Source organism: Kryptolebias marmoratus, linkage group LG15 (assembly GCF_001649575.2).
Source record: "Kryptolebias marmoratus isolate JLee-2015 linkage group LG15, ASM164957v2, whole genome shotgun sequence".
In the NCBI taxonomy this organism is placed as follows: domain Eukaryota; kingdom Metazoa; phylum Chordata; class Actinopteri; order Cyprinodontiformes; family Rivulidae; genus Kryptolebias; species Kryptolebias marmoratus.
This window is the reverse complement of record NC_051444.1, coordinates 30,372,923-30,387,598: the sequence shown is the minus strand read 5'-3', so window position 1 is coordinate 30,387,598 and position 14,676 is coordinate 30,372,923. Positions and strand designations below refer to the sequence as shown.

General features: G+C 37.6%; 2 protein-coding genes across 2 annotated transcripts in view; both read right to left on the bottom strand.

Annotated features, from left to right (window-relative positions):
* The window catches only part of kifc3 (kinesin family member C3), a 55,675-nt gene extending 55,071 nt beyond the window's left edge, over positions 1–604 (bottom strand). Inside the window, exon 1 of the mRNA XM_037979867.1 lies at positions 411–604. The gene's annotated coding sequence lies outside the window, so the exon portion shown is untranslated. The remainder of the gene's footprint in view (positions 1–410) is intronic.
* Positions 605–5,187: 4,583 nt separating this feature from the next.
* Positions 5,188–14,676, bottom strand: part of cngb1a (cyclic nucleotide gated channel subunit beta 1a) — a 74,260-nt gene continuing 64,771 nt past the window's right edge. The window contains exons 38-39 of the mRNA XM_037979988.1: positions 10,949–11,138; positions 5,188–10,749 (exon numbers count right to left, since the gene is read on the bottom strand). Coding sequence (XP_037835916.1) covers positions 10,516–10,749; positions 10,949–11,138 — 424 coding nt within the window. The 3' untranslated portion in view covers positions 5,188–10,515. The remainder of the gene's footprint in view (positions 10,750–10,948; positions 11,139–14,676) is intronic.

Below are 14,676 nucleotides of genomic sequence, written 5' to 3'. Positions count from 1 at the left end.
TGTCACACTGGACACAGGTCCTCAGAACAACCCGACCCGACAGAACAGGGTTCTTCATTTTGTTTATATGGATCAGTTCAGTTAACTGACGGGGAAAAATAACCTGATCATCAGTACCACAGCCGACGTCACAATCACCATGGAAACCAACACGTGCAACTCCTGCAGCGGGACCAGGTGAGCCCAGAGCTTTTGTTCTGATGAAAAGAGCTGAGAAGCTGCTGGAAGCTGTGGGGGAACCGACAGGACCCGGTTCTACAAAGGACAGAACCGAACAGACGCACGCACGCACACACACACACAAAAGTCCTAAAGAACCCTGTTCTACCCGGGACAGAACCGAACGCACAGAAAGGTCCTCTACCCGCGGAGGAAGAAGGACAGTTGGAAGACAGCAGAGTTCTCCTTACCTCCTGCTGGTCCCGCAGCGCCTCCTTCTCCTCCTCCTCCCCCCGTGTAGACTCGTCAGACTCCTCAGCTGTCTGGAGGGACGCTCAGCCGCTGAAAGGCACCGTTTCCGGGATGTTTCCGGGTTATTTCCGGGATGTTTGGAGCTGAGTTCAGACGTGTACAGACTGACGGTGCTGCCTTCAAGGACTGTCGGACAAGCGGATGTGGGCGGAAACATGACAGCTTTTGTAGGAATCAGGGCTGGTCACGTGAGGAACAACATAAGTCACGTGTTTTCTCAAAGCAGATTTAAAGTGTTTGGGATTTCTGAATGACGTCATATAAAATGTAAATAAAAGTGAGTCTAGATAAAAAACGACGATGATGTGTTCAGGTGGTTCCAGCTGAGTCTGTTCTCTAGGTTTTGATAGTTCTGCAGGTCAGGCTCGCTTTGTTTTGCTTCTATGGACTTTCACACATGTTGATGAGAGAAATGTGATGAAGCCTGAAGGTCTCTGAATCTATGAAGTTAGTTTTTGTCAGCTTCCCGTCCTGCTCTGCCAGCAGCACAAACATCTCACTTTGTTCTGTTTGTCAGAAACCTGCATCTGTTCGTGATTGGTCCATGAACAGTTCTGCACTCACAAGACCTGTGGATATAGTAAAAACTCAGAGTAAGTTAAGCCTGAGCTCTCTCTCTGCTGAGAGGGGAGAAAAACTCAGTCTGTCACACTAGCAACGTTAGTAAAGACCCTGTGTTTGTACCAACCTGATGCAGCTATCTTGACATCAAGTGTTTGTTTTTAATCAATCCGACTGATACTGGAGCAGAAATACTTCACAAACCAACCGTCAGGGGAGGATTCCCCACTCCATAGGATGTGCTCTCATTCACTTCTATATTTGTTTTATTTGAACAATATCACTTTTCATCATTCATTCAACTGACCACTACCTGGTGGTGAGTTGGCTCTGATGGTGGGGAAGGATGCCGGTCAGACCTGGCAGGCCCAAATGTATTGTGAGAGTCTGTTGGGAACGTCTGGCAGAGTCTCCTGTTAAGCGGAGCTTTAACTCTCACCTCCGGGAGAACTTCGAACCACCTCCCGGAGGGAGGTGGGGGACATTGAGTCAGAGTGGGCCATGATCCGTGCCTCCATTGTTGAGGCGGCTTATGGGAGCTGTGGCTGCAAGGTTGTTGGTGCCTGTCGCGGCGGAAAACCTCGAACCTGCCGGTGGACACCGTCTTTTTTGAATTTTCAATGCTGAGCTAGCACCATAAAAAAGTGTTTTTGTTTAACATTCATTGATTGTTACAAATGTTTTTTCTTTTTTTTTCTTTAAACCCAACAGCTACCATCATATAAACACCCCCGACTCCAACACCTACCCCAATCATCCTAGTGAAAGGTAAAAAGATTCATGGGGTCAAAGGTCAAGACCACAGCTAACCCCTTTTGTTAAAAACTTGTCTCTTGTCTTTGACACTTTTGTTTCCTCCACCGAACAAGTTCAGTTTTTTTTTTTTGTGTCTGTTGGTTTGTTTGTCTGTCTGTTTGCAAAGATTAGGTAAAAACTAATTAACAGATTTGGATAAAATTTTCAGGAAATGTTGGTTGTCCCAAAACAACAATGGATTACATTTTGGTGGTGATCCAGATTATTATCTAAATCGCACTATTTTTTAATCATGCTGTGGCCTTGGTGGAGGTTTGTAATCTTTGAGTACTTCTAGTTCTATATTAAATCTTTTAATAAAATAAGAACACAAATTAAAGTTTAAAATCAATAGGCTCTTTAGTTTTATTATTCTAAAAGAAAAAAAAACTGATTCGCCTCATAGGAGGATGGTTTGACCTGGCTTCTGTCACAAGGCAGCACCTGTCAATCACTGTCACTCCCACTTTAGAAATGTAAACAGTGGAAGCATGGTTGAAGCATAGCATCAATGCTGCTGAAATCACAGCCGGATAAGTGCAAAAAAAATAGAAATATTTAAATTTAAAATATATATTTAAGCAAATATATTATTTAAAATTAAGTTTTGGTTTCTTCTTTTTTTTCTTTGTGAATAAATGCTTTTTAAATCTATCAATACTTTCCCGGTTTCAGTTTGAGAATAAACCTTTTTTTATTTTCTTAAAAGGGCACTCTAGGTTGATATCCCAGTCTGACTCTGAATACAGAGCTGAGAGCATTGCCTTTGCAGCTCCTAATTACCTCAACAGCCTGCACCTGTTGCCCCAGGTATTTAAACACCATCTGTAGCCATGAGTCTCTGTCAACATTAGGAGTACTTAAATCTTGTTGGGAAAAGGGAAACGGGAAAAGGGAAAAATAAAGAGTTTTGGATGGACAATTATTTCCAATAATTAGATGTATGTTAGACAGTTCCATTACCCACAGTACCACCATGTATTGATTTTACAGTGTTAGAAAAGAAGAAGAAGGATAAATTTTATATTCTGAATGAATATATAATACAAGAATACATAAATACATAAATCAATATTATAATTATATATATATATATAATTATAATATTGATTTATTTATATACAGATGCATATTAGATGCAAAAATACAGATAATACGATAGGAATAGTGTTTATTGTACAGCAGTTTCATATGAAAGTAGGAAAAGGATTAATAATTGAGTATCAGTATGTACAGATGGAGTCAGATAGTAGACAAGATATATTAATTGAGATACAATGAACACTGCATAGAATCAAAATGATGGGGCTCATAGTTCATTTTATATGGGTTCCAGCACATCACGAGGTTAAGGGGAATGAAATGGCAGACAACATGGTTAAGGAGAGCACCAAATGGGCATTGGTTGACATTAATGTTAGGTTTAGCATAACAAAAATAAAGGGTTTTATAAAACAAAAAATGAACGAGAGTTGGCAAAAGTTATGGGAGGGAGAAAGGACGGTGGTTTTATAAAATCCAAAGAAAAATTGGAGACATGTGAAGAACAGAAAGAAACAGAAGAAAAGACACAATTATATCACGACTCAGAATTGGACCTATTGGACTAAATAGAACATTGTTTATAATGGGGAAACATCAGACAGGGAAATGTGATTGTGTACAAGATGAGACAATAGAACATGTTGTCTTGTATTGTAGGAATTATCAGGATGAGAGGAATCGATTAATTCAAAATCTCAGCAATATGAAAATAAAATTAGATATTGTTGATTTATTGCAGGGTGGAACGGCGGCGTAGTGGTTAGCACTGTTGCATTCCAGCAAGAAGGCTGCAGGATCGCCTTCTGGCCTGGGGCCTTTCTGGGTGGAGTTTGCATAATCTCCCTGTGCACACGTGGGTTTACTCTGGGTACTTTGGTTTCCTCCCACAGACCAAAAACATGCATGTTAGGTTAATTGATGACTCTAAAATTGTCCCTAAGAGTGTGAATGGTTGTTTGTCTTTTTTGTCTATATGTGGCCCTGTGATGGACTTGCGACCTGTCCAGGGTGTCCCCCCCCTCTCGCACAGTGACTGCTGGGGATAGGCACCAGCTCCCCATAACCCAAAATAGAGAAGTGGGTAAAGAAAATGGATGGATGATGATTTATTGCACAAAGACTTGGGGAGCAGGACTTATCAGGCATTTTTCTATTGCAGGATCTAGTGGGTTGTCTTGTTTTTTTTTCTTTCTTGTCATGCGGTCCACACTCCTTACTAGTTGGTGGCGGTAATACTTCCGACAGCTGTTTGCCAACCGCCATAAAAAAAGAAATAAGAAAGAGTCTCTGTCTGATCATCTGTGTTCTCTCATGGTTTTAGTGTTTTAGTGTTCATGTATCATGTCTTGACTACTGTAATGCACTGTATGTAGGCATTAGCCAGAACTCTGCTGCTCACCTGTTAACTCGGGCCTGTAGGCATGAGCATATTACTCCCATCTTGGCGTCCCTTCATTGGCTCCCTGTGCACTACAGAATTAATTTTAAGATTCTGTTATTTGTCTTTAAATGCTTGAACAACCTTGCCCCACCATATCTATCTGAGTTGTTCAGCCTTACTGCCCACCCCAATCCCTAAGATCAGCTTATCGGTTGCTGCTGACAGTCCCTAAAACTGGGCTGAAGCAGAAGAAGATAGATGGATGGATGGATGGATGACCTTTCTCAATTCAAAATTGGAGCATTACAGTCTTTTAAACTACATGAAATTCTCTGTTAAGTAAGCTAGATTGACATGCAGATTAGTCTCAGTCCCCTCACATGGAGAGTCATTAGGGTCTTTGTTTGCTTGGCCCACAAAAGAGATGCTTTGGTCACATACATTAAGATGTGAGTTTTAGGAAGGTGACGTTGATTGTGTTGTTCTTTTTGTGGTTCTTTCTTTTTATTTGGCTTGTTTTGTTTTCATGCGCCCTATGTTTTCTTCAGGATATAGTTTGATTTGTGTTTTTTCCCCTTGTGGTTGTATATTATTATTATTAGTTATGTTTCCTCAGTGTCTCCTCCTTTCCTAACAGACAGACAAACAGATGGATAAAAAAACAAACAAACCATTACTACTGAAAACATAACCATTGTGGTGGAGGAATTAACTCCACCAAAGGATTAAACTTTTGTCCATGTGGAATTAGATTAGAGCTGTTTTTTTTATTATACTTTTTGAAAATATCCTTTTGAAATTTTATTGTTTAACAAAATTGTAGATTGAGTATTGATTTAAAAAAATACATTATGTTATGGTCAAAAACACCACACATTTATTTTTAATTCGTGATTTTATTTTTAAGTTTTTTCTTGGTGTTGTCAATTTTTTTTTGTTGGATTAGTTTCAAATACTTCCATTATCTCTCAGTCATTTCATTACCATTTGGGAAAAAACTACTAAACTAAGTCATTATAAAAACATTTATTGATCCTGTATTCATAATATCATAAAATAATGCATTTCTTTCAGTTATCTTTTTAAAAAATATATTTTATTTTTATTACTTAACTTGCACAACAAAAAAACAAAAACAAACTAATAAAAAAAAAAAACAAGAAAAAAACTAAAAGCTCCTTTGCTGACTGTACCCAGACGGGTGCAGACTTGACTGAAAACAGTGCCTCTTCATCAGATAGCAGATGTGGAGAGTCAGGGGGTGGAAAATTTTCACAGAACTCTGAACTAGATTTTTTTTCCAGACTGGTCAAAAATTCTGAAAAACAGAATTGTGGAGTTTTGTAAAACTAAATGTCTTTAAGGAGCTAAAATCAAAAAATATTGATTTCAATTCAAGCTGTGATTGCTTTAAAAGATTGACTATGCTGGACAAAAATATTAATAAATAGTATTTTCCAGTGGTTATGTAAGGTGGCTGATTTTTTCCCCTCCAGGAACAATTTTTGTTCTAAAGTTAAAAAGACACTCAAAGAATCAAATTTAAAACCTCTAGCAAATTCTACGAGGCTCTGTATTCAAATCAAAGTCAAAAGTGCCCGCGGGCAAGCCACCACCAATTATTAATTCATATCCCAGCTGTCGCTGTTTAATCCACACTTTGACTGTCCCAGTTCACACATCAGCTTGTAATGATTATCAGAGAAAATGGGGCTAAATCTGCAGTCTGCTGGGAGCAAAATTTAGAAAATTTATCTGCAGGTCAGATTCAAATTTTTTCTGTTACTTTAGTTTCTGAGTCTTTTCTTTCTTTAACAGAATCAGAACTGATACAAAACAACATCTCAGATTTCCATCTGTTCTTTCATGAACACACTGTCTAACTGTCTGATAATCAGTGATCCAGGTGATGGCCGCCTGTAGTTCCAGGAGTTTTTCACACAGCATTTCAACAAAATCAAATAACAGAATTTAAAAAAAAAAGTCTCCTCTTTAACATCCAATTTTCTCAGAGCTGCCGAGCTGAAGCATTGAACACTGGGAAACTGAGTTCTGTAAACATTGAGTCATCAGTTTTCTGATGAGAAACAGCGCTTCTTCTGTGCAGTCATGGCACTGTGATCTGAAGTGGAACTGCAGCCACAACAGCTGAAGAGATTTTTTTCTTCTCAGTTTGGAAACTTTGACGTCCTGTGTTGGAGCAAACACTTTATCCTTTATTTAAACAGTCTGCAAACATTTATAATCTTAAACATTTTAAAAATCTGCAGATTCAGATCTGAACAATTCTTCCTCTACTCATTGACTAATCTGCAACTTCCTGACTCACATTGTTTATGTTTCCCTCCTTTTCTGCTTCCTCCCCCAGCTCTGCCCAACACAACAATCCCTTCCTGTTTCCTGAATCTTCTCTTCCAGCCCCCCCCCACACACACACACTCGTACATTTCACTGACTGTTCACAGGACTGTCTGTCAATACAATCATCAGGGGGCCACAGAGAAAGGGGAGTTGGTCAGAAGGTCAGAAGACTATTCCACAAAACATTTCCACAAACTGGCCACAAAGACTAACTCACGTTCATACTACCCCTGACCGTTCACAAATCACTGAAAGAGCCAGCCATATCCAGCAGAGACCTGAGGTTTCAAAAGTAAAATGAGCACTGCTGAACCAAAAGAGGTGTGGAGCAGAAACCAGCTATTACACATTAAATGTGGGTCGTGCATATTTCTATTATTTTCAATATATGATTAAATAACTTAGTTTAGTAATTCTCTTTGTGAATAACTAATTTTTAAAAACTAAATACAAAGTTGCTGTGCGTCATTATTGATCTTCCTTCAGTAATCCTGTTAGTTGTTCAATCTCATGACTGGGTGGTTGCATAGACCATACATCATCACTTCATCACATTCCTAAACTGCAAAGCCAGTGTACTCTTCCATATGTCGACCATTTCGGCTCTGTTACTACCTAGTTTTACAGCACAAAGGAGCATCAGTAGTGGATTGGCTTTGACCCCCCCTGCCTTGATCCATTCAAAAAACACTGAGGCGACCAGAAGGTGTCTAAGTCCTGGCTTGAGTTGGTTATGAAAGTACCATTTCATACATAACCTGTCTGTTCGTAAAATATCTCATGGATCCACTGGATGGATTTTAATGAAACTCAGAAAATAACCCATGGATGTAGATTTACAACTTAATACCTTTGGAGTCAATCCCATTCAAGATGGCTATGACAGTATCAACTTTAGTAAACACTAAATGGCTACAACTTTTTTTACAGATATAAAACTAAAATTAGTGTAGTAGGAGCTGAGAGTCATCTCTAACACTTACTTCAAATGCTAACAGATCCCATGAAATTGTTGTTTAAAATTTTGGCATTCAAGGCAGCGAGTGACATGTATTCTTAAATAAAATGCTTGTTTCAATATGAATATGAATATATAAAGCACTGTTTTTGTTTAAATAAATATATTTATTTAAAAAAGCAGAAAATTACAAGTATTTTTCATTCTCCAGAGGCATTTAAGAAAGTGCTTGTCGAGTTTGTTACTTTGATGTCTTAGTCTGACTCAAGTTTGTTTTCAGTAAAATCCAGTTTAGTTGATGAATTTAACCTTGGCTCTAAAGTTTGTATCCTGTCACCAAAACATCACGTTTACCCAAACTGTGACATCATAAATCCATCTATCCAGCAATTCATTTTCCGCTTTTTCCTTTCTGGGTTGCGAGTAGTTGGTGCCTATCTTCACCGATGGTTGTATGAGAGGCGGGGCACAGCCTGGACAGGTTGCAAATCCATCTCACAGGGACAAACAAGACAAACAGCCATTCACACTCTCACTAAGGAACAATTTTGAATTACCAATTAACTTAACATACAAGCTTTTGGTCTGTGGGAGGAAACTGAAATATTCAGAGTAAATCCACACATGGATGGGGAGAACATGTGAACTCCACACAGAAAGGCCAGGAGGTGATCCTGCAACCTTCTTGCTGGAAGGCAACAGCTCTAACCACTGCTCTGCCATGCTGCCCCAAACATAATTCATTATTCAATTTTTTTTAAAATATTATTTTTATTATAGATTGTTGTTGAATACTGTAATAAAATAAAAAACAAAACAAAACAAACCTCTTAAGAGTTCTATGAAAAAAACAGCACAGTGCATTTTGACTCTCAAGATTAATGAACTTTCTGTTTGTTGTGTTTGAAGTGCTCCATGGACCATATCAGGACCAGCTCACTAAACTGCATACAATGTTTTCATTGGATGAAAATGCAGTAAACTCCTCAGAGAGCAGGATGTGTTGTCACCATATTTACACAATTTTTCAGAAAATTACAAAATGTTAAAAATAAATCACAACAAGAATTTGTTGAAGTTGGTAAAAACTCAGCTAAAAATGTCATTTTTTTAAACAAACATTAAATTATGTGATCTGATTTCACTGGAAAAAAAAACATTTTAATGAAAAACTGCTACAACATCAAATACACTTGCAGAACATAGTTAAAATAGATTTTCAAAGTGAAGAAAAAAATACCTCAAACTTTACTGTTTAATCTCTGAAAACAAATATAAATTGACCCTATATAATCTGGAAATTGGTTAAAAATTAGCCTTAATAATCTAGAAACTAGATAGAAAAGTTCCTATATAGTCTGGAAACTATAAGTAAAAATATGTTTAATAATCAGGAACCTATCAGAAATTATTCTAATTATTCAGAAAACTAGTTTAAATCTATCCTGAATAATCTGAAAATTGGTTAAAATGATCCTGTATGACAAAGAAACTCAGTAGAAATAGTCCTAAATAACCCAGAAACTGATTAAAAATGATCCTGGATAATCTGGAAACTGGTTCAAAATAATCCTGAATAATTTAGAATTTGTTTAATAATCCTGAATAATATGAAAACTGTAAAAACTAATTTCTTTATAATCGGGAATCATTTTATATTGATTGTGAATAATCTGAAAACTGCTGAGAAATGTTTCTGATTAACCTCGAAACTGGTAAAAATGATTCTGAATATTTAGAGAACTGGTTAGAAAATATGGAATTTTCAGAAAACTATATAAAAATCATACAAAACAATCTAGATAGAAATTATCCTGAAACAATTGAAAACTGTGAGGAAATGTTTCTAAATAATCTTGAAACAGGTTAGAAACGATTCTGAAGAATGTAAAAGCTTGTTAGAAAAGGACCCTTAGAAACCTGGAGACTAGTATAATTGCTACTAAATAAACTAGAAACTGCCTAAAAATATCCTAAATATTCTAGAAACTGGTTAAAGTGATCATTAAAAATCTAGAAATTCTGACTAATTTGACAACTTCAAAATTATTCTAAAAATTTTGAACACCGTTTAGAAATAATCCTGAAATTTGTGGAATTTTGTTTAAAATGATCTGAAATCTGAAAGATGGTTAGAAATAATGTTAAATAATCTGAAAACTGGTTATAAATGATCTTGAATTATCTGGAAACCGGTTCAAAATAATTTGCTCAAATTCTGGAATCTGGGTAAACTGATTGTGAATAATCTAGAATTATTTTTAATCGCCTAGAAACTTGACTAATCTAGAGATTTGTTAGAAATGAGCTTGAATAATCTGGAAACAGTGTAAAAATTATCTGGAATATTATGCAAACTGGGTTAGGATGACCCAGAAGAATCTGAAAGCTGGGTAGAAATCATAAGAATCTAAAAACAAGTTAGAAATAATTAATAAGAAATAATTTGGAAACGGTTATAAATTGTCCTAAATAATCTGGAAACTGGTTAAAATAATCTTGAATAATCTAGAAACTAGTTAGAAATGATTCTAAAAAATCTGGAAAGTGGTTAGAAATTATCCTGAACAATTTAGAAACTGGGAGTAAAGCCTGTAAAAGTCGTTGAAATCAGTTTGAGTTACTTTAGGATTTGTATTGGAAACAGGTTAGTTTTCACTTTTCATCATCATCAGACCAATGACGATGTGTCCTAAAAACTGATCAGCTCAGTGAACAAAAGTCTCAGTTTCTGCACTGAGAAACATCAGGATAGAAACCAGGAGCTGTGTGAAACTGAGTTTCTGACATGACATCCATAACAGACACCTGATGTTTCCTCACATGTGAAACAGTGCCCTCTCTGTGTACCACAGCAGCCCAATATTTTACCTGAGCACAGATGATTTGTTTCTTATTTAGAAGAAAGCCAAGTGATGAACAAAAGCCAAAGAATAAAGTCAGCTCATTTCTCCTCTTTCTCATCCTCCATCTTCTCATCTGCCTCTTCTTCAGCTGCTGCAACCTCCACAGTTAGAACCTCCTCCCCTTGCTGTCGTGGCGTCATCCTGATGATGACAGAGCTGTCTGCTGTCTCTGCTACTGACTCATCTCCATCTTCTAGTGCTGCACTTTGATGGGCTGGAGAGCGCCGGTGCATCGGAGACGGAGGTGGGACTGGAGAAAGGGTGGGAGGCGCCTGAGGACAGTAACAAAGATTAAAAGTTTTACCACAGTATTACAATATTTCTCACCCTAATAACGAAGGAATTTAAGAAGGAAAGAAATAAAGAGGGCAAGAAGAATAGCAGGAGGAGCAGAGAAATGAGTAAGGCATGAATTAACACCCCTCCATTTATCACCCCCATCCTCTTTTGTTCGAGCTGAACTCCTTGTACCTCTGCAGAGATCTGAGGTGGTCTGTAGACCTTCTTCAGCTTGGCAAATGTTCCTTCGATGCCCGCCTGCTCCGTCACCTTCAGAGCAGCCTTGAACAGTTTGGGGGTGTCGGATCTGGTAGGAATGACCTCTGCTGCCTCTTTCTGGGCCTCCTTCTCATCAGGCTTTTTGTCTTTCGTCAGCATCTTCCTGCACAAGCACAAAAACAGCAGGGATTTTGACTCTGAGCTGTTTTTTCCTCTGAACAAGATGTCTGAAGTTTACATCTGAAAGTGGGACATCACACTGCCGTCTGCCTGAGCAGAAAATCCGAGGAGGATCACAACTCTGATCTGACCCGTATCTCCAACACAAAGTAGAGCACCAGTTTGAGCTGATTAGAGACAACTGTAATCCTGTTCAGGACAGAGGACAGATCAGACAGAGGAAGAAGACAGAGACGAAGGAAACAAACTGGACTGGTTTTGAATAAATCCACAACCCTTCCATCACTGAGGTTCCATCACTGAGGTTCCATCACTGAGGTTTTAGACTCTGGTGGTTCTGTTCCAGCTTTAATTTCAGGAGCACTTCAGACAAGAAGAAAAAATAAGATCCGTCAGTGGGTGATCCTTAAGCTGATCTGTGATCAGACGCCTCAACATCAACAATAACAAGACAAATTTAGAGATTGAGCCTGATATTGCTCAGTTTGATCCTCATGAGCCTTTTGACCCACCGGACAACAAAAAATAGAAAGGAGACGGATCTGCTCTGTGTCACCTGATTTGATGATGCAGGATGATGACACCTAAACTCTCCAATCAGAGACTTTCTGTTTCTATGACTTCGTATTTCAGAGATCACCAACAAAATTTGCTAAAGGGCCAGAAGTTTTCTGAGAGAACTATGGGGCGGGGGCAGGGCAGGGTTTCATGTAAAATAAAACAATAAAAAAACTATTACTAGTTCCAATAAAAATAATAATGTCAATATTACAAGGTGTCCCCAAAAAATTGACATAATTTCATAGTCTACTATCAGCCAATTCTTGCTCAAATTATCTCAATTTTTAACAAAATATGTAAATAGTAACTTAGTTTAATGCATAGTTTTAATATTTTTTCACGGTGAAGATCTACAGTCACTAGAAATAAAAATGCCTTTTGTGTCTTAAAATATGCTCAAACATAGTCAAACAAGAGTATGCAGTGTGCATTTTTGAAAGAAAAAAAAACTAGAAAAATGCACCAACTGGAAAGCAATTTTGGACATTGCACAAAAACTTATTTAAGACTTGTTCAAGCATGTTTGGCAGGAGCTAGACTACCGACTTGCTGTGTCGTGTGACAGGCGGTGAGCATATTGAACATTTGGGAAGCTTTCTGAAATCATTTATAAAATCTACATCCATGGGAATATTAACTAAAATGATAAATAAATCTTTTGTTGTTTGTTTAACATAAGCCAATTTGATTTTGTTTGCCTAGGGCATATAGTTACACATATATTTACATTTCTAATCATGTTATGATGCAATGCATGAATGGACAAATGATTATTTCTTTGAGCTGTTGAACCACTCTTCTTGGTGCTGTTCATTAAAATTGGTTGGTTTTTTGGTTTTCTGGCATGGACTTCGGTTTTGATCATAGTCCACAAATGTTCCGTTGGGTTAAGGTTCGGGCTTTGGGAAGGTTGTTCTAGATGCCTAATGTTAGCCTGCTTTCTTCAATCAGAAACCAGTTCAGATGTGTGTTTGGGACCATTGTCCTGTTGAAACACTGTTGATTTAAGGTGAAGCTGAACAATTCAGAAGGAGCCCTCCTTCTTCATTATGATGCTACCACCAACATGCTTGACAGTTAGTGCAGTGTTTCCATATGAGCTCCTCCAAACATCCTTCTTTTCATTGTGTCCAAACAGCTCAATCTTTGTCTCATCTGACCATTAAACTTTTCTCCAGAAGACGTTTGTCTTGTTCATGCAGACAGCTGTAGGTTAAAGTCCAGCTTGAAAGTGTGGCTTTTGTAGCAGGAGCTTCTTTCTCGGTCAACACCACCTCAGTCTATCGTGATGTGCCGTTTCCTTACATCTTTGCTTTTTTGTGACACTCATTCAGGAGGTCCCAAAAGAGCCAAGAGCAACATCTAAAGCTCTGAAAGCCTTACCTGCCTCAGTTAAGGTCAGAGTTCACGAGTTCATAACTCAACAAAAAAAAACTAACAAACAAAAATTGGGCAGAGTTATGAGTCCAAAACAAATGTTGAGCAAAAACAACACATAAGTCAAAAAACAAAAACAAATAAAAAACATGTTGATGATCTTCAAGACTTTGTGAAAAATATTCTGTTGACTTAAGAGAGAAAAATGGAACTTTTTGGAAGGTGTTCATCCCATTACATCTGGAGTCAAACTAACACTGCATTTCAGAAAAAGAGAACATCATACCCACAGTCAACATGGTGGTAGTAGTGTGACATTCTGGGGTTGCTTTGCTGCTTCAGGACCTGGACTACCTTATGAAATTGATGGAAACATGAATTATTCTTTCTACTAAAAGGTCCTGATGGAGTATGTTTGGCCATCAGTTTGTGACCTTAAATTCCTTCTCACTGGGTTTTCAGCAGGACAATGATCCAAAGCCCAGCAGCAACATTCCTCCACAGTCATGTGAAATACTCATTGTCAGTTATTGCAGGGTGGCACAACCAGTTATTTGATTTAGGAGGCAATTACTGTTTCACACTGGGCCAAGTTGTTTGTATAGCTTTTTGTCCCTTAAAAAATGAAATCACTTTTGTCTGACATTAAAATTTATTTGATGATCTAAAACATTTGAATGTGACAAAAGAACAAAAACAGAAGAAATCTGTAAGTGGGCCAGTACCTTTATCACAACATTGTAAAACTTCACTGTGGACAGGGGTACTGGTGTTCCAGCAGTTTCTAGTTCTTGGTAGGGTGGTTCCTGGGTTGTTTCTGGCCATCTGAACTGATTTCCTGTCCTTTTTAGATTTTAATTGAGTTTGTTGTACTTTTTTCTGTCATTTGTATTGATTAAAGTGCTGTCAAATAAATCTGTTTCATTCTGGAGAGAAAATCTGCCAGCTGCAGTCAATCATGTAGCCAACATTAGCTAGAACCTAATAGGCCTTGGCTTTGTTAAATTAAAATACATTCAAGATCCTTTAGCACCACTTATAAAGAGATTGAATTGGCTGCCTTCATTAGATAACTTTTATTAATTGACATTTCATAATGTACTGTATGGGAATGTGTTATACAGTAATTAGAATGAATTGACTTTAATAGAATTTAAATCTAGATCTAAATTGAATTTATGCTTTGGAGGTTTTTTTTCTTTTGTATAGCAACCTGAAATGACTTTTTCTGTGAATTGGAGCTATATAAATGAACTGAATTAACTTAAATTGAAAAGGGGTTTTGCCATCCCCACACTGTGTGAAAAATCCCAAGCTTTTGATAGCTATTAATCTCCTATGCCTTATTTATTTACTGACCAACATTAAAGCCACCCATCCATTATCTGTGCAGGGTTCAGGGAACTGGTTTCTTTTTCTCAAGCAGTCTTTTTGTGAGAGGCAGGGTGCACAAATCCATCACAGGGCCACATAAAGAAAAACAAGATGGACAACCACTCTCATTCTCACCTAGTAATAATTTACAGTTGTCATTTAACCTAACATGCAGGTTTTTGTTCTGTGGGAAGAAACCAGAACATAAT